Source organism: Rhinatrema bivittatum, chromosome 1, assembly GCF_901001135.1.
Source record: "Rhinatrema bivittatum chromosome 1, aRhiBiv1.1, whole genome shotgun sequence".
In the NCBI taxonomy this organism is placed as follows: domain Eukaryota; kingdom Metazoa; phylum Chordata; class Amphibia; order Gymnophiona; family Rhinatrematidae; genus Rhinatrema; species Rhinatrema bivittatum.
Genome location: NC_042615.1, coordinates 506,268,251 through 506,288,950, shown reverse-complemented (window position 1 = coordinate 506,288,950; position 20,700 = coordinate 506,268,251). Strand labels below are relative to the sequence as shown.

At 49.4% G+C, this 20,700-nt stretch overlaps 1 protein-coding gene across 6 annotated transcripts in view; it reads right to left on the bottom strand.

Annotated features, from left to right (window-relative positions):
• The window catches only part of LOC115096294 (synaptonemal complex central element protein 1-like), a 226,874-nt gene that overhangs the window by 19,881 nt on the left and 186,293 nt on the right, over nucleotides 1-20,700 (bottom strand). The window contains exons 10-12 of one of the 6 annotated variants that reach the window (XM_029610779.1): nucleotides 18,504-18,624; nucleotides 14,535-14,624; nucleotides 12,592-13,869 (exon numbers count right to left, since the gene is read on the bottom strand). In XM_029610779.1, the coding sequence (XP_029466639.1) occupies nucleotides 13,506-13,869; nucleotides 14,535-14,624; nucleotides 18,504-18,624 (575 nt within the window). In that variant the 3' untranslated portion in view covers nucleotides 12,592-13,505. Of the gene's footprint in view, nucleotides 1-12,591; nucleotides 13,870-14,534; nucleotides 14,625-18,503; nucleotides 18,625-20,700 lie in introns of those variants that run through there. The other 5 variants (XM_029610780.1, XM_029610781.1, XM_029610792.1 and 2 more) reach the window with 5 other exon arrangements.

The window sequence follows — 20,700 nt, the reverse complement described above, 5'->3', positions numbered from 1 at the left end:
ACAGACGGGGCCCTGCCGAAGAAGCCCCGCGAACCCCTGGAGTCGAAGGGGTGCAGCCACCGACAACTGGACTAAGTCCGCAAACCAGGGACGGCGCGGCCACTCCGGCGCCACCATGATCACGTTGGACGGGTGCAATTCTATGCGTCGCAGAATCTTGCCGATCATGGGCCACGGTGGGAACACATACAGAAGCACTCCCACCGGCCAGGGAAGCACCAACGCATCGACTCCCTCTGCGCCCCTTTCGCGACGTCGACTGAAAAATCTCGGAGCCTTTGCGTTGTGCCACGTGGCCATCAGATCCATGTGGGGCGTTCCCCAAGTCTTGCAGATGAAGAGAAACGCCTCGTCCGCCAGCTCCCACTCTCCGGGATCCAGGCGGTGACGGCTGAGAAAATCCGCCTGTACGTTGTCGACTCCTGCGATGTGGGACGCAGCGAGATGGCAGAGATGCCGCTCTGCCCAGAGCATCAAGAGCCGCGCCTCCTCCGCCACTAGAGGACTTCTTGTCCCGCCCTGGCGATTGATGTAAGCCACGGTGGTAGCGTTGTCCGACAATACCCGGACCGCCCGTCCGCGAACTAGGGGTAGAAAGGCATGCAGCGCCAGAAGGACCGCTCTGGTCTCCAGCCGGTTGATAGACCATCGGGTCTGCGACTCTGACCACAGACCCTGAACCGACTTCCCTTGGCACACTGCCCCCCAGCCGGAAAGACTGGCATCCGTGGTCACCACCGTCCAGTCGGGCACCCTAAGGGACACGCCACAGGAGAGATGTGTGGAATCCAGCCACCAGCTCAGGCTGGATCGCGCCTTCCCCTCGAGAGGTAGAGGTAGATAGAACTCCTCTGAAACCGGTTTCCAGCGGGAAAGCAATGAGGACTGCAGCGGCCATAGATGAGCGAACGCCCAAGGGACTAACGCCAGCGTGGATGCCATAGATCCCAGAACCGTCAGGTAATCGCAGACTCGTGGCCGGTATAGCGACAGAAGACGTAGTACCTGAGACTGCAGTTTGCATATTCGTTCCTGAGAGAGAATCACCTTGCCTCGTTTCGTGTCGAAAAGGGCTCCAAGATACTCCAAGGACTGAGAAGGTTCGAGATGACTCTTGTTGTAGTTGACCACCCAGCCCAGGGACTGCAAGAGCTGTAACACCCTGGCCACCGCCTGCCGACACAGACTCTGAGACTTTGCCCGGATCAGCCAATCGTCGAGGTAAGGGTGAACCAGCAGGCCTTCCCGCCGCAACTGCGCCGCTACGACCACCATCACTTTCGTGAATGTCCGAGGCGCTGTCGCCAGGCCGAACGGGAGCGCCCGGAACTGGAAGTGCCTGCCCAGAATGCAAAACCGCAGGAACCGCTGATACGCTGGATGGATGCCCACATGAAGGTATGCCTCTGTGAGATCTAGGGACGCCAGGAATTCGCCGGGGCGCACTGACGCGATCACGGAACGAATGGTTTCCATCTTGAAATGAGGAACCCGAAGGCATCTGTTGACTCCCTTCAGATCCAGAATGGGGCGGAAAGAGCCGTCTTTCTTGGGGACTATGAAGTAAATGGAGTAACGGCCCTTGCCGTACTGATCGGCCGGAACCGGAGAGATGGCTCCCAAGCTTTCTAGTCTTTGGATGGTGTCCAGAACCGCCGCCTTCTTCTTGGGATCCTTGCAGGGTGAGACCAGAAATTTGTCCGCTGGGATGCGAGCAAAATCTAACTTGTAGCCGTGTCTTATCACGTCGAGGACCCACTGATCCGACGTCATGCTGGCCCATTCCTCTAGGAAGAAGGAGAGACGCGCCCCCACGTTTGGAACAACGTGTCGAGGACGCGAGGAGGGATGGGCCGGCTGAACTTCATTGTGAAGGCTTGGACCCCGCACCAGACGGAGCCCCTCCTTGCCGGCCAAAACGTTTGCCCCGAAAGGACTGCTGCCACTGAGCATTCCGCGAGGAGGACGGTCTATACGCGGGTCCAGAGGATCTTTGCGGTCTGGACTTCCTGGGCCCCCGGAACCGGGCTCTTCCTGAGAAGGAAGATCGCGGCCGGGCCCTATCCTCCGGGAGCTTAAACGCTCGATTCTCACCCAGGGAAACCATCAAATCGTCTAACTCCTTGCCGAATAGCAATTTCCCCTTAAATGGCAATGCCCCGAGGTGAGCCTTGGAAGAGCCATCCGCTGCCCAGTTGCGCAGCCAAAGAAGACGCCGCGCCGACACCGCTGCCACCATGGAGCGAGCTGAGGTGCGCAAAAGATCATGGAGAGCATCAGCCCCATAGGCAATGGCCGCCTCCAACCTGTCTGCTTGAGAAGCCTCCCCTGCAGAGAGATCCGCATTCGCCTGAAGGACTTGAGCCCAGCGCAGACTAGCCCGCATAGCAAAATTCGTGCAAATGGCAGCCCGCACTCCTAGGGCAGAAACCTCGAAAATCTTTTTGAGTTGAACCTCCAACTTCCGGTCTTGAATATCCCGGAGGGCTGTAGCTCCCGTGACCGGGATGGTAGACCTCTTCGTGACAGCGGACACCGCCGAATCCACCTTTGGAAGCCGAAGGAGCTCCAGCGCGTCCTCCGGCAAAGGGTAAAGCTTGTCCATGGCTTTGCTGACCTTCAGACCCAACTCCGGAGTATCCCATTCCTTGAAGAGGATATCCGTGGCCGAAAAATGAAAATGAAAAGCGACCGCCGGCCCTGTGAGCCCGAGCAGAACGGGATCCATATTTGCCTCCTGGCGGACCACCACCGGAGGGGCTTCAATCCCCAGCTCCTGGAGAATGGCCGGGATAAGCGGCGACAGTTCCTCCCTACGGAACAAACGCACCACCTTGGGGTCATCCCCGTCGACGGCCTGTGCTCCTTTCCCTGTACTGGGCTGCGCGGAGCCATCTGACGCTGCCGTCCCGGCCCCCGGCAGGGGCTCCTCAGAGGCCTCTGTGTCCGCCCCGGCGGATTCTTCGGACTCAGAGTCCTGCGGCATCCCTCGCGGAAGCCGCTTGCTCCGGTCCGCGCCCTGAGCGACCTTCGTCGCCCTCTTGGCCGGCTTCTTCTTCGGCGGGGACTGGTGGACCCGCGCGCGCGAGGCGTCCCCCCGGCTGCGCTTGCTTCGCCTATATCGGAGCACCTTGCGCAGCAAAAGCGCCAAATCCTCTGAGAACTCGCCTGAATCCGAGGAATCGTTTTCCGAAGTCCCCCGGGACCGGGGCCCCTCCGAGGGGTCCTCCCCCGCCGCACCCCGCTGCGGGGATAGCTCAGGGGGCAAGACCGAGGCCCCCACCGTCTCGCGCGAGACTACCCAGCCGGTGGACAAGATGGCCGCCACTCCCGCGGAGATCGGGAAAGGATCAGAAGGCCTGTCAGGGACTCCCCCCACCTGCGAAGGCGATCGTGCCACCCGGGAACGGGTCCCCCGAGGTGCCCCCGATGATCCCTCGTCTCCCGGGATGCAGGCCGAGCAAAGGCCGTCCCGGGAGAGACGCGCGCGCGCCGAGCCGCAGGCCCTGCACTGCGAGCCGCGCGGCATAGCAAAAACCGCGGGAAGGAAAAGAAAGCGCCGAAAAACAATGAGGGACGCTGAAAAAAATTAAAAAATCACCGCGGCAGAAAACGGCGACCTCCCCCCTGCTGACGACGCCCCCCCTTCGAGCGGAACGGAGCGCAACGCCAGGAAACGGAGAGCCGACAGAAAATAAAAATAAAACACTTTTTTTTTTTTTTTTACAGAAAAAAACGCTGTCCCTGGTACTGAAGAGCCCTATGTCCTGCAGGGGTGAGTGAACCGGGCTCCCCGGTGTCACCCCTGACGCTGCTACTAGGCCAGCCGGGTCCTCGACCCTAGCAGCGGCCTCAACCTGGGGAGGGTAGTCCCCTCAGGACCTCTCAACTCCCCAGGGAGGCAGGGCAACCGGGACTAAACCCCAATTTGCAGAAAAAAAAAAAAACCCCAAATAGGCTAATAGAAAATAAAAACCAAAAGCGAACCTGACAACAAAACCAGAATCAGGCCCGACAGGGCTGTGACCAGACCTGCACCACCTACTGGAGACAGAGTAAGACTGAGGGGCTGTGACTGGCACAGGGGCATATATGCTCCGCCCACAAGTTTTAGTCTGTCTCCATCTACTGGTGCGGAGTCACAACCCAGGTGTCCTGGACTGATCCTGGTACGTACAGGGAACAATAGGGGGACTCCTGTGGGGTAGAATTTTTTGAATTTTTTTTGATAAAGTTCCGTGAGGAAAATTCCTGTCAGGAATCTCTGAAGAGCTCCTTAACCCACGTGGCTACAGCTGCACAGAAAAAAGAAGACTGAAGGGGGACTCCTGCTGGATGCAGGGTTGGTGCCATGCTGGGCATGCCCAGTAGGTGCTAGTCAAAGTTCTAGAAACTTTGATAGAAGTTTTTAATGATTGAGTTCCATCCTGTGATGTCACCCATATGTGAGGACTACCATCCTGCTTGTCCTTTGAGAACTTGGGCAAATCACTTCATCCTCCATTGTCTTCCCTCTGCCCTGGTTCTTGGTGATTTCACCTGCACCGGGCCATGGGGGGGCGCCATTCCATCCTTTCCCTCAAGCAGCAGATTGCTTTGAGCCGCTCCTGCTCCAGTCAACTCATGGACCACAATACCTCCTCGGGAGATCACAACTCTTGCACTACTAGTTCTTGTCAGTGGGCTTCCCAACCATGGAGACTTGCATTTGTTGTAATTACTAACCAATTGGGAATTTTCAAGTCCACTTCCTTGGAAAATGGATTTCTCTTCATCCACCATAACAACTTCTGCTTCACCACAACCCGAAGGGATAATTTCCCCTTGTACTCTTGAGATTAAGGATTCCACTGAGACAACAATGTCCTCTGAAGGGGCCTCATGTGCACCCTTGCCCATGGAATAACCTCAGAGTTGCCATCATGGCTCCAGTGTTTGTAGATAATCCCAAACTGGCGGAGAAACCTTCGCCCTTAGAGCCTGAATCTGTCCCCAAAGCTTCTGGATACAATGCTCTGACAGGAATACCTTGCTTTGAGCCATATTGATCCTGACTCCTAAATATTCCAGAGTCTGAGCTGGTTGAAGCATGCTTTTGGCTAGATTTACTACCCAGCCTGGGTCCTGCAACAGTGGAACCTTGCGAGACACGATCTGGCTTTCCTCCGCTGACTTGGCTCTGATCAACCAGTCATCTAGATATGAGTGGATCAAGATGCCTTCCTTGTGCAAGGCTGCTGCCACCACCACCATTATCTTGGAAAAGGTTCTTGGAGCCAACTCGAATAGCAATGCTTGAAACTGGTAGTGATGACTGCAGAAAGCGTTGATGATCTTCCCATTTGGGAATATGTAAATAGGCTTCCATCAGATTGAGAGATGTGAGAAACTGTCCCTGTTGTACAGCTAAAATTACTGAATGCAAAGTTTTCATTCTGAAGTGTGTCACTTGTTGACTCTCTTTAAGTCCCTTTATCTTGTTGACTCCCATTAAGTCCAAAATGGGGTGAAAATGGGCCCTTCTTCTTGGATACTACAAAATAAATTGAATAATGCCCTGTACCTTCCTGTTCCACTGGGACTGGAATTACAGCCTTTAGTTTGAATAACCTCTGCAGAGGGTCTTGTACAGCGGCTTTCTTTTCTTGCAAATTGCATGGGGAAACCATAAAAGAATCTATAGGAAAGTTACGAAATTCCAGAACATAGCCAATTCTCACAACATCCAGAACCCACTATTCTAAGGTAATATGGGTCCACCTGTAATAAAATTGAGATAGATGACCGCCTATTTCTGGAATTGAAGAATGGATTCCCCAGGCCTCATTGCGAGGAAAGGGAAGCTCCAAGACCTGAGTTTCCATCCTTTCCAAACTTCTTTTTCCAAAATGATTGAGACCTCCCAAAGGACCGAGAATTCTGAGTCCCCGAGCCTCTGGAGGAGTGAAAACGATGAGAATCTTGAAAACGACCTCTTGAAACAGAGGAGCTATTACGCTTCATGGCCGTAGACGGCTGCGACCGCTTTTGCTCACCTCTCTTTTTACTACTTTGGCTCCAATGGGCAAACTTGCAGCCGCTGCCAGCTACCACCGGCCTTCCGGCCTCTGTTCCCAGACCTACCAGAGCAGCATGGATGCTGCCGACCGCCATCTTACCCTCGGGGTACCCTAGGCGCACGCGCTTGCTCCCCGACCTGCTTTAACCATGTCAAGGCAGGAACTTCAGGAGCGTCCCCATCAGATGATGTCACTCAGTTCCGATATTTAAACTCGCCTGCCCAGACAGCCGGCGACTTGGCAACAAGTTCATTTGCTGTATCTACCTACTCTCACTTCAGCGTTGTTCTGGTTTCTGTTCCTGTGGTGTGAGACTATCACGTACCCGCTCCTCGGAGGCCCTTCCTTGTCTCTTGGCTATCTGCTCCTTGGAGGGCCTTTTACTTGGACTTCTGCCTGCCTCGCTTCCTAAGGCTTCCTACGGAACTATACTTGTCTTCAGTCGCTGAGAGTACCACGCTGTGGAACTCTGTTGTGATATCAACGTGGGAACCCTCTCCGGTGTACCCCACTCAGCAGACCATTGCCGTGATTCTTAGAGGAGCCACCTCTGGGTCTACCCTGCTCTGCGGACCCATGCCATAATATCTCTAGAGGGACCCTCGCCAGTGTACCATGCTCTGCGGACCACTGCCGTGATCTCCCACCAAGGAACCCTCTTATCTACCATCTCTACAGACCCAGTGTACTACAGTGACTGTAACTTTTCCCCGGCACCCTCGCTCCTTGGGTAGAGCCACAGCTATTGCCTGACTCTAGTCATAAGAGCTGAGTCTGACGTCAACATCTGTGCTGTCGCTCCGTGGCCCGCCTCCTGGGGTCACCCTCGCTTTCTCCTTCCATAACATCTGCTGTATATCATCCTGCAGCTGAGGCTCTGCCTCCCAACGGTGAGGCTCAGCAGGACTCCTCCCGTGGGTGGTACCACCTCTCACCTCGGCCAAAGGGCCCACTTACTTACAAATCCTAACAGGAGCGTGGAGTAGACGTCCTATCTTCTGGCAAACACGGAATCTCGGAGTCTCACCATTAAGTCGCCATTTTTTCCTAACTGCTCCCTAAACAGGTGTCCCCTGTAAGGTAACTTGGTCAAGTGTGACTTAGAAATAGTGTCCACCGGGGGGGCTGATGACGTCAGCGGCTCGAGTGGCAGCCTAGCCTGGAGCTCCTGGCTATGCCGGATAGCATCCAGATAATATCGTAGCCATCCCTCCACCTTTTGACGCGGCTCCAACACCAAGCTCACCCCCGAAGGCTGCTGATGGCGAATCGGGCCCCCAAACCCGACTTTTGCAAGTTTTCCTACCAGAAATCGGCCCGGGAAAATTCTCCTGAAAAAAACAAAATGGCCACCGTGACGGGAGAAGCGATCTCTGAGGCCTCAGCTGCAGCACCGGCACTCCCCGATTCGGAAATCCCTACTCGGGGTGAGTTTAAGGCTTGGTTTGGGGAGCTCAGCCACGATCTCAATTCTTTTAAATCTGAGATCCGTGAAACGGTGGGTGAAATGAAGGAGGAACTGTGTGAAATGGGGAGGAGGCTTTTTGAGTATGAAACCCTCACTGAATCTCAGGCAGATAAAATGAGCTCGCTGCAGAATAGCCATAAGGAAATGGCTAGTGAAATTCAGCAACTCTCCTCCAAACTGGAAGATTTAGAAAACAGGAATAGGAGGGCTAATCTGCGCTTTCGGGGCATTCCTGAGACCTCTGACTTTGCTAACTGTGTGCAAGTTATTACAGAGCTTTGCACTGATTTATTACAGCAAGATGCAAACCAAAATGCTGCAGGCTCTGGAGGGTCTCTAGTGGTCAAGCTGGAACGGGCTCACAGGGTCCAGGGTCAGAGAGCTCCTAATCAACCCAAGGATGTGATCGCTTGCTTCCATGATTTCCCTGTGAAAGAGAAGATCCTGGCCCTGGCGCGCCAGAGGGGGAAGGTGCAGCTGCAGGGACATGATGTGCAAGTCTATGCTGATGTTTCCCCGACTACTATGAAGAAACGCCAGGCTATGAAACCTATTACTGCTGTTTTGATTAAAGAAAACATCCGGTACCGCTGGCTCTTCCCCTTTGGCCTCAGCTTTACTGTGCAAGGTACAACGCACAAGGCACAATCCGTGCATGAAGCGGCGGGCATCTTGAAGGACCTTGGCTATACTGTGACGGATTTGCCGCCATCTTCCTCGCCACGTGCCGACCGCAGGGAGGAACCTCGCTGGCAGCGGATGGGAAAGGGGGGAAAGAGACTGCGACGCACCCCGGATCCAGATATCACGAACAGAGCCCCTACATGATCTGGCTGCTTTGGCTCTGAAGGCTTTGACACTGTTTCTTGTTAAGCCGCACCGGACGTGGAGGGTTTGGTTACTGGTTATATGTTTGATAATATGCTGATGCTGCCGGGTGGGACGGCACCTGGGACGCTGTCTTCACTCACCCCTAGATGATGGGGGACCCAAGAGATGATTGTGGTTCCTTTGGGAGGGGGGGAGGGGGGGGCATGGGGAATAGTGGGGATCTCCTCTCTGGGAGTGCATTGCCTTGTTGTTTACTGCCCGGCTCACTGAGGGCTACGTGCTGCTTGGTACTATGTTTAGTTGTCTCTTGTTTCATGGGGGGACCTCTCCTTCTCTTATCTCTGTCTGCTCTATATACGCTGGGGCACTTGAAATGCACCATCACTTGTCCGGATGGCTACCTTTAAGGTACAGTCCTTTAATGTTAAGGGACTGAATACGCACCGTAAGCGTAAATTACTATATAAAGATCTGCAGCGTGCTGATATTGCGATTGCTTGTCTCCAGGAGACACATTTAAAGCGGCGCTATGAGCATTTAATGAGCTCTGCCCTTTACCCGCGTCAGTATTGGGCGGCTAGCTCTAAAGCTGCTAAATATGCAGGTGTGGGGATTCTATTTCACAAGGACTTTGCTTTTGAATTGCTTGACAGTGTTGCTGACCCTTTGGGTAGATATTTATTGCTGGTCCTTAATATTGCTGGGGTCTCGTATACATTGCTTAACGTATATGCCCCCAATGTTCACCAAGCCAAATTTTATGATGCACTGGTGAAGCTGGTCCTCTTGAAAAAAGTGGGTCACTTGATGGTGATGGGAGATTGCAATCTGCCCTTAGACCCTGGTCTTGATTCCTCGGGGGGGCGATGTTCTACTTTGAAAAGAGACCGCAATAGCCTCCTTGCTTTTTTGGACCACTTTCAGCTGGTAGATGTGTGGCGCTTTTTGCATTCCACCCAGAGGGATTATACTTTTTTCTCGAACCCCCATAACCTATACACTAGGATAGACTATGTTTTTGTGGATAGGGGAGTGATCCAAAATGTGCGCAAAGGGGTTATAGAGTCGATCACGTGGTCCGATCATGCTCCGGTGAGGGCTGAGCTGACTTTCCCTAATTATGACAAAGGCCAACGCTTTTGGCGCCTAAACGATAGCTTACTTGACAGTGACTCCTTTGTGGATCAATGTCGGCGGGAACTTCCAGATTACAGTTCTCATAACCTTCACCCTGACATCTCGCCCATCACTTACTGGGACTGTTTAAAGGCAGTGCTTAGGGGGACTTTTATAGCTCGGGCCTCTTGGGTTAAAAAGGAGACCCAGCGGGAACGTTCGCTCCTGACTGCCAAATTATTGGACTTAGAACAGCGCCACAAGCAAACCCCCACTGAAGTGCTCCGTTTGGCCTTAGCTGACTACCGATCGCAACTTGGGGCGCTGGATGCGGCCAAAATTGCGCATGAGCTGGAGCAAAACGGAACAAGTATACTTTGAAGGGGGCAATAAAGCGGGGAAGTTGCTTGCGCATAAGTTGAGAGCCAAACGCTTACAAAACACTATTACTAAAATTGTAGGTGCTCATGGTGCACCACTTACCTCCAATGATGCGATCCGTGACTGCTTTTTACAATTTTATTCTGCACTGTATTCCCATAACCACTCTATAGAGTTCAGGGACATACAATCCTTTTTACAGGACACTCCCTTATCCCAGTTATCAGAGTCCGCCAGGGATACGCTAGACAAGGATATCTCAGAATCTGAGGTGTTATTTGCCATTAAGCAACTTAAGGCTGGCAAGTCCCCGGGGCTGGATGGGTTTACTGCCCGGTTTTATCAATGCTTTGCCGGTGATTTACTTACCCCACTTACGGCCATGTTTAATGCCTTGCGACACGAGGGGGTTTTGAATCCTAATTCTAATGTGGCGGGTATAACGATCATTGCAAAGCCGGGACGGGACCCTACCAAGTGTGGCTCTTATAGGCCCATCTCATTGCTGAACATAGACCTCAAGCTTCTGGCTAAAATTCTGGCTAACAGGCTTAACGGTTATGTAGCACAACTCATTCACCCGGATCAGGCCGGTTTTATCCCTGGTCGCATGGCGTCCGATAATGTGCGGAAGTTGTTGGATTCCCTCTGGTGGGTTAAGTGCCATCATATCCCCTTTCTTTTTATGGCTATGGATGCGGAAAAGGCCTTTGATTTGGTTCACTGGCCTTTTTTATTTCAAGTCTTGCATACCATGGGTTTTGGGCCTTTTTTCATTACCTGGATTCAGAAATTATATGATAAACCGAGGGCCTGCATTAAGGTAAATGGGGGCTATTCCCCGTTCTTTATTGTTGAGCGGGGCACCCGCCAAGGTTGCCCGCTCTCTCCATTACTATTTGCCCTATTTATAGAACCTTTGGCCCAACGGATCCGGTTGTCAAGGGACGTGATGGGCATTAGTGTGGGGTCATATTCCTCCAAGTTGGCGATGTTTGCTGATGATGTCATTCTGACCCTTGCGGACCCTCAGCAATCGTTGCCAGCCGTGGTAGAGATTATTAAAACCTTCAGTCAAGTGTCTGGCTACTCCATTAATTGGGACAAAACCGAAATCCTTAATATTACGTTACCGGAGGACCAGGCACGGGATCTGAAAGCCCGTTTTGCTTTTAAATGGGCAAAGGAGAAAATTAAATACCTAGGTATATTTATAGGGGCTCATACTGATGTTTTTAGGCTTAACTATCCACCTCTTCTCGCTAAATTGTACAGGGAAATGGAGGAGTGGAATCGATACCACATTTCGTGGCTGGGACGAATTGCTACTTTTAAAATGAACATCCTGCCCCGGATTGGATACCTTTTCCAGACCATTCCTTGCGTCATACCAACTGCACTGCTTCTCAAGTGGCAACGCAGGATTATGAAATTCCTGTGGCAGGGGAAGCACCCCAGGGTGGCCCAGAAAGTATTGTTTCAACCTCGGGTGCGGGGGGGCCTTGCAGTGCCTAACTTATTACGATATTATGTTGCGGCTCAATTACGAGCTGTTGTTGATTGGCACAGAACCACCGCCCGCAAACCTTGGGCGATTCTGGAGCAGGAACTTATCGGGCCACACCTGCTGACTAATATCCTCTGGCAACCTCCTAGCTCTGGGCCCAAATTGGAAGGCCTACCGGACACGATTCAGTGTACCTTACACCTTTGGTATAAATGGAAGCCTCAGGTGGTGGGGTCCAAGGTGGGGTCGGTCCTTTTTTCCCCCTTTCACTCTGGGTCATTCTTGGGGGGTACAGCTCCGCAGGTCTTTGCAGATTGGTTGGCTAAGGGTCTTTATAATTATAGTCACTTCTGGGAGCACTCCTCGTGGGTGACGTTCTCCACTCTCCAGGCCCGGCATGACTTACCTCAGGGGGATTTCTATCGCTACCTCCAACTAATGAGTTACGCAAGAGCGACCCATATTTCCCGGGATTTACTCCAGCCAATTGGTCTCTTTGAGAATTTCTGCCGAGCGGCTGACAAAGTACAGCACTTAATGTCCAAAATTTATAAGCTGCTCCTTCAGGGTATGGGCACGCGCCCAACATTCCTGTCCGCCTGGGAGGCTGATCTGGGGTCCCCGCAGGGTGACGACTTTTGGGACACTATCTTTACAGTGGGGTGTAAGGGTCTTATCTCAGCCTCCTACTTGGAAAATAGTTTCAAACTCCTCTATCGGTGGCATTATACCCCCGCTAAACTCCATAAAATTTATTCCACGGCCTCGGATCGGTGCTGGAGGGGTTGTGGGGAGCGAGGTTCCTTTTATCATATGTGGTGGGAGTGTGCTGCTGTTTCCCAGTTTTGGCAGGGACTGGCTGTGTGGCTTTCAGACATATTGCATGTTTCTATTACTCTAACCCCCATAGTTGCCCTGCTTAACTCAGACTATCCACAGCTCGACACGGCCTTACAGCGTTTTGTTAGATTGGTGGTCACCTCTGCTCGATGTGAGATAGCTTTACACTGGAAGTCTCAGGGTGTACCTACATTATTGCAGGTTCAGTCACGGGTGGCAAAGGTTTGTACCCTTAGTAAGATTACGGCGCACCGTCGGAAACAAATAGGGGCCTTTCAGCGTACCTGGTCTTTATACCTAACATGGCAACAACAACAGAAGAAGATATGATTTCCTTTTATGTCTGATTTTCTCTTATGCTATTTGTTCATACTACCTTTGCAGGAGCTCCCAGGGATGGTAGGGGAGAAGGGTGGGGGGTGAGGGGAACAGAAGGGGGGGATATGTTTACACAATAACTGAGAAAAGCAGAGAATCTGTTGTAAGTCTTTATTGCATCTATTCTACTGTCAATTTGTTATTGTACATGCTTCACAGATGCTGTATGGTTTTGTATTGTCGGTATTATCTTTCTCTAATAAACCTTAAATTTCAAAAAGAAATAGTGTCCACCAACCAATTACACAATCACAGGAGGCGTCGAGCTGCAATCACCAATGCCACCCCTTATGCCATTGTGCATACCAAATCATAGTCTGCATCAGCCAAAAAAGACGCTCCTAGCTCTACGTAAGGACCATCTTCACCCAGTAGCTCCTGGGTGTCCTGGGTCAGGCGTAAACTAGCCCATGCTATAATTCAGCAGCAAGCAGACACCTGCAAATTCATGTCCATCGCCTCAAAGACTTGCTTCTCCATAACTTCAATCTTCCTATCCTGAGCATCCTTCAAAGCCACTCCACCTTCCACTGGAATCATGGTTCTTTTGGTAATGGCATAAATCAAGGCATCCACTTTTGGAAATTGAAGGCTTTCTCTCGCTTTAGGGGACCTACCCCCTTTAAAATTAGCCTCTGGTGCACTCCACTCCAAATCAATCAGATCCTGAAACACTTGATGAAGAGGAAAAAATAGGATGTCATCTGTAAACTGACCATAATGGGGTCTTTTTTCTGCAACTTCACTACATCTGGCTCCCTGAGTGATTCCAGAGGCTCCCCCCTTTCTTGGGAGTCTCCCTCAGCTGGCCTCTCCATTTCTGAGGAAGAGGCCCCTGCAGCAGCAAAATCTGTGGTGGACAATTCTCCTCAAGCTTCCCAAAACTTACTGCACAAGCTGAGTGAAAGAGAAGGTTGAATTGGTCTCATGCAGCAGGCAACAGAAATGGGAAGCCTATTCCTGCCTCTGCTTCCGGAGACACAATTCTGGTGCAAAAAGAAAAAATGGTTCTTCTGCCTCTCTCAGCTGTGCAGAAGCGCATATAAACAGCTGAAAGCAATGAACTCAGCAGGCGCTCAGCACTGTGTGCAGGAAAAAAATCAGCCGAATGAAAAACAACTTCTCCCGAGAAAAAAAAACAAAACACTATTGCCAACCCAGGAGATGCCTGAAGCACTGAGCTGCATCCCCAAAGCAGAAACACTGTTGCTGCTGCCACGGATCCTGGGAAGTGCCTGAAGCAGTAAGCCATGCCCCGGAGAAGAAACACTGTTGCTGCTACTTTCCTCCTAGAGAAGAAAAGAGAAGACAGAGAAAACTGAGCCCAAATCTTCCTATCTGTGCTGGAAGCAATTTCTGAGCCTACAGAGGGAGGGGGCCAAAAGCCTTCACCACCAAGCTACAAAACTGGCTCAAGGACCATCTGCTCAACTGAGGGAGGAAGACATACTTTCACCTCAGGAGCTGTCCGTAACCTGTCTCACTTCTGACAGGCCTATCTGTGTCCACAGAAGGAATGCATGACTGCCATCTGTTGCAGACAGAGAATACTGGCAGGCTGATGTCAGTGCAGGACTATATATAGGAGTGATGTCAGCGAATCAGTGACCTCGGTCTCCATCTATTGGCAGGATTGCATAACCCGCTTGTGTGGATTGGCCTGCGAAGATAATAAGGAAGGTAAGTTTAAAGTGAAAAAATAGAGGAGAGACTAAGTGCATGTCTGTACTTTAGCTTGTACAAAAAATGACTGAGGAGGCTCATGAGGCAATGCCTGTGTGGGAATGTGGCATATGCTCAGTAGAGCTCAAAGCTCTACAGCTTGAGTCCATTCAGTGCCGCTGGATGATGTGGCCACATGAAATGGCTAAATCAGCCTGCTTATTGATGGAAAATATAAAAGATATAACCACTCTTTCTTATACTTATCTTCTCATGTCATTCCTAACCTCACCTTGCACACTTCTGTTGGATGTCTGAGTGGTGAAGAGAAGCCTCTTCCAGAAATCCCCTTGCACTCCTATTTTCCTCTTCAAACAGATGCCTGTAGAAGGATAAGATGTAGTGATTATGGTTACTTCCTTACTATCACCTTGTTTCTCTCCAGAACAACCTGACCTCAGGTGATGAGCAAACACTAACAAGTGAATTTTCAAGTTGTTATGCGGGGGTTTCATGAATAAATAGCATGCAGGCATATATATGATATTTTATAAATCTCGAGAGTACACATGTATTTACAATATCATGTGTGAATTTTTAAGTGGAGGAAAATGGACAGTCTAGGGGCATCCTGGGGCAGGATATGCACAAGGAGAAATTACTACTTACTTGATAATTTCCTTTCGTTTAATAAGGATAGGTAGATCCACGGCCAGTGGGTTATACACCTCTACCAGCAGATAGAGATGGAACAAAGCTGATGTCATGGTATATATACCCCTGCACTAACATCAGCCCGCCAGTATTCTCTGCAAAAGTCAACTGTGGACAAATTAACAAAACTTGTTTATTAACAGACAACCACTCCAGCACTCAGTTAACAGGAAACCACTGAGCTCAGACAAGGAATGTAATAACACTAGTATAGGGACTGGATTGACACTTGCTAGTAATCCCTGAAACTCATAGCCATGCAGGAGGACAAATAGCATCAACATCTGGCAGCCGAGGGCAGGAAGGTGGATCCACCTATCCTTATTAAAGAAAAGGAAATTATCAGATAAGTAGTAATTTCCCCTTTCTTAGCATTCAGATAGGTGGATCTACAACCAGTAGGATGTACCAAAGCTACTCCCGAGCAGGGTGAGAGGCTGCCCGCGGTCCGATCAATACCGCACTTGTGAAGGCTGTGTCCTCTCGGGCCTGCACATCCAGGTGATAATTCCTGGAAAAGGTATGTATGGAGGACCACATTGTAGCTTTGTAAATCTTGAGGGTAGACAGATATCTAATCTCTGTCCATGACACTGCCTGAGCCTTAGTGGAATGAGCCCTAATCTGACTAGGCAACAGCTACTCAGAATCCACATATGCGGCTGTGACTACCTCCTTAATCCAGTGAGCTGTTGTAACCCACGACGCCAGCTCACCCTCTTTACTCCCACCATGGAGTACAAACAGCCAGTCCATCTTCCTGAAAGGTTCAGAAACCTCTAAAGACCTCAAGATATGTCTCTTGACATCCAAGGAGCATAACAGGCGATATTCATCTACATCTCTCTCCCTGTCCAGAGTCAAGAGGGAAATTGATTGATTTAAGTGAAAATCTGAGACCAAAGATGGAATGGTACACAACTGTATCACCCCCGGAGTCACTCAAAGAAACAGTTCCCAGCAAGACAATGCCTGCAACTCGGACAGCTTAACATATAAACTAAGCGATATACAAGTAAATAATCATAAAAGCATAAAAACTCAGACAACAAAAACATATATATCAAGCATCATACCTTGAGTACTGCTCTTGCTCTTAAAACCAGAGATTGTCAGAGTAAGTTAGTAATATGCCTGTTTGAACAAAAAGATTTTAAGCAGTCTTAAAGGTTCTCATGCTATTCACTAAGCACAATGTTTCAGGGAGAGAGTTCTAGAAGGTAGGAGCCACAACTGAGGAGGCACAGTCCCTTATTCTGCCAAACCGCACATGCTGCAAAGATGGAATGTCCAAAAGTCCTCTCTGAGAGGACCTTAATTGGGGAGGTCAATCAAGACTGGTGTAATATGATCTCTACGTTTATTTCATAAGATTTATTGGTCAGATGAGTTCAGTAGTAATTGTAAAGGTTTCAATGTCACTGCTGGGAGACCTGTGTAGGTGGAGTTACAATAGTCAACAAGGGGCAGTATAAGTGCTTGTACTACTGTCTGAAAATCAGACTTATCCAAAATATGTTTCAGGTTGCATGAAACTCGTAGCTTGTAAAAGCCAGATTTTATAACTTCCTTTACATGTGGGTAGAAGGTAAGAAAAGAGTCTATTAATTATGCCTAGGTTTTTTATGCTAGAGCATAAGGGAAATGTAGCGTTCTCTACTGTAATGGTTGCATGCTTAATTTTGGAATGTGGTCTCTGAATCAGTGCAAACTGTCGTACCAAGGTTCACATGGAAACGATGGGATGAAAAGGAGGCCACAATCTCTTCATACCTCTCAAAAAGCAGTGCAAATCCAGATGAGCCACTAAGGAAGTATCCCCCGAGCAACCCCACTAGCAGGAAATCGCGGCCACCTGCACTTTCAAGGAATTCAAGGCAAGTCCCTTGTCTAGACCCGCCCTGAAGAAATGTCAGAATGCAGGGCACCTCTGCCCTCCAGGGGGGACTCGGACTCTGTGCAAGAAAAACCTTTCCCTTCAGAGTGTCCAAACGGGCATCCAGATAATCCCACACCTGAGAGGGCCGAAGCTTGCTCTTGGGAAAACGGATTACCCAACCGAGATCCTGTAACATCTGGAGTACCCTGAATGTAGCTAAGTGAGCTTCTTCTTCTGAGTACACCTGAATTATCCAGTGGTCGAGATACAGACAAACCAACACTCCTTCCTTTTGGAGCACCGCCGCCACCATCACAACGATCATCATGTTGGAAAAAGTCCTTAAGACCATTGCAAGCCCTAAAGGAAGAGTCTGAAACTGAAAATATCTTCCCAGGACTGTGAATTTGAGAAATCTCTGATGATTCCGCATCATTGGAATATGAAGATACACTTCTGAGAGATCCAGCAACATAAGAAACTCCTTTCTTTGGACTATTATGATCACCAAAAGAAGAGTTTCCATATGAAAGTGAGCCATTCTTAAGGATATGTTCACCTTTTTTCAAATCTAGAATAGGCTTGATGGATTAAGGCAACACATTATGGGGAAAAAGGCTTCACATGAGAAGAATTAAATGGACCTACAGTAAGTACTTAAATATAATCCGCTTTGGAATGCCGAAAGACGGAATATAAAAATAAATATTCCTCCTCTCTTATCCCCAAACCTACTCCAACCTCCTCCTCCAGAGACAAGAACTCCTCCGCAAGAGACAGCATCAGAGACTCCCTAAATGCCTCCCTGCTTTCCACAGCACTGCCCAGGGCCAGATCCAAAATGGCTGCCTCAGATGACTTAACCAGCTTCCCCCCCCCAGATAAGCCACTTTCAGGAACTGCTGCTTATATGACTCCACATGACTCATTTGAGCTGTGTGGTACCCAAATTCCTGCCCTGTTCTTATGAGAAAGAAAGTAGTGCAGACACTGCATGGCTCAAACTCACAAAGCCATGCTGAACCACCCAAATGGCAGCAGCTGGTCAGGGAGCCAGGTAGCGGCAGTTACCAAGGTCCTGATAGGGGAAAAGTGGCTTGATGCACTTCCTTCCTCCTTCTCCCAATCCTCTATCTATCCCCATACTGGCAACAAAATTGCAGAAAAACCTCTCTCCTGACAGTCACCAGATTGGGTGAGTTAATCAAGTGGGAGGAAATAGGGGGTGGCAAGTGCATCTGAAGGTGGGCAGGAAGTGGGGTAGACAAGTGTATTGAGGGGATAGGGGATGGGTGTGTTGTGAGGTTATGGGCGGGTGGTGCAAGGGGAAGCTTTGGGGTATGGATAAGTGTATCAGAAGGGGTCAGGAGGTAGGAGGATGAATAAGGTGCAGAAGGGAGATAGAGGCTGGTGAATGCATCAGAAGGAGATCAGGGTGAGAAGGATGAACATCCATGGGAAGGAGCAGGGGATGAGTACATCAGAAGGAGGTCAGGAAGTAGGGAGTATAAGTGCGTTGGAAGGGGATGATGGAGTAGGTGAATGTGCGGGAGATAAACTGTCAAAGTGGCCCCCAGCAAAATTCGGTGACTACATTGCAAGGACAATAACCATAAGAGACATCACACACAACACCTAGTAACATAACTATAAATGCCTTGTCCTTACAGGGTATCAGCTGCCTCCTTACTGTGCAGGAATACCCCTTCCTCACTGAGTGGCCCACCATGATGCCTGAGAGAGTCTAGCTGATTCAGCACATGGTCCAATTTCTCCTGAATCTCTTTCTCTGCAGGAGAAAAGAGGAGGATAAAGAGATTACCTAGGATCAGAGAACATCACCAAGCAGGGAAGATTCAGACTTATACACTAGGATCTGTATACTGAGACAATTAATAGAGCCAGTAAAAGATATCTTTTTAATGAACTATGGGCCTGATTTTCAAAAGCATTCAAAGCATGCTTAAACTGGGTTTTACATGTGTAAATGCATTTAAGTGGCTTTTGAATATTGCTACAACATACATTATTGAATTGTCCATAAGTTTTACCTGCATTAAGTGCACTTAATGTGGGTAAATGGCTTTTGAACATTTCTTTGATTATAGGCATAACTCCTTTAAAAATTCACTGGTTGGTCCTTAATTACAGAAGGGGGCATTGTGTGCATGTGGTAATGACAGGGGCAGCAATCACAATCTTATTAAATATGTTTCTTTACTAGACAAGATCCACTATTGTCAGAACTTTCAAGCACTTCCATTAAGAGAATAGTGCTAAAATCTGTACCTATGCCAGACACAATAAAAATTGTATGCAGGAGCTGAATCCCCTTTGAGTGATGCAGATTCCACAGCAGGGGTTCTCAGAGAGCTATAGTCAGGACAAAGTCCCTCATGAATGATTTCTTAAGAAATTAAAAAGTCATTTTTAATTTCAATCCTCTTGTGGATTGGGAACAGGTTGAAAGATAGAAAAACAGAGAGTAGGTCTATATGTTAAATTTTCCCAATGCCCCAGGGATTCCCAATGCCCCAGGGATCCATTCTAGGACTACTGCTTTTTAATATATTTATAAACGACCAGGAAATGAGAACAATGAATGAGGTGATCAAATTTGCCAATGACATAAAATTATTCAAAGTTGTTAAATCACAAGGATTATGAGAATTGTAAGAGGACCTTGCAAAACTGGGAGGCTGGGCATGCAAATGAAAATTAAATTTAATGTGGACAAGTGCAAAGTGTTGCACTTAGGGAAGAGTACCCAAATTATAGCTACACAATGCAAGGTTCCACATTAGGAGTCACCATTCAGGAAGATGATCTAGGCATCATTGTTGATGATATGTTAAAATCTTCTGCTCAGTGTGCTAGGAATAATTAAGAAAGGAATAGAGAATTAAACAGAGAATATCATAGTGCCTCTACATCGCTCCATGAAGCAATCTCATCTAGAGTATTTTCACGTAGATAAAGCAGCTGAATTAGCCATGTTGTCTGGGTACGTCTTCCGTGCCACTAGGTGGCAGAGCTCTCTAAGTCTAGTAAAGTCTTTCAGCTAGATGCTCCCTCTTGTATCTTCCCGGGTTTGCCTGAGGCTCCTCATTCAGTTTTTTTCTGCGCGATGGTTAGCACGTGGAGCTCTTCTCTCCTGAGAGAAACAGTTTCTGTGAGAAAAAAAAAAAGTTTTAAAATCATTAGCAGGACAACATCCATCGACATGCCTCGTCCAGGATTCAAATTTTGTGCCTGCGGTAAAATAATGTCGGCCACTGATGGTCACATTTCTTGCTATATATGCTTGGATCCATTTCATAACCAGGCAAATTGTGTGGACTGCAGACGCATGTCCCCATGAGCGCAGCATCAACGTGCTGCCAAACTTAAAAAATTAAAGTCAAGGCCATTGGGCTCTTATGCCCCTTCGGAGGCTTCCATCAGATCCTGCCCAGGCCCAAAAAAGGAGAAAAAAGTCTCCTTCTTCGAGAAGGGCTTCTTCGGTTGACTCCCCCCCCCCCCCCCCCCCGGTCAGAACATGCGCCGTTGTTGGCCCACCAAAAGTCAGCACATGGCACGGGGGATGCGTCAGTAGCATCGCGGCCGCATACTACACCGATGCAGTCGACGCACCAGCGCTCCGAAGATCGACGCACCAGCTTGGATCTGAAGCATTGACGCGACATCTAAGAAGCGAAGCACCAGCTCATTTACTCATCGACACAAGGAGAGTGCTGCATCGAATCCACACCCGACTGGCGCATCATCAACGCACTTGACTTATCGATGCAAGGATAGCGGTGCGTCGCAACCTCGCCCGACTGATCCACCACCGACGCAGTTGGCGCACATCGGCGCAGATATC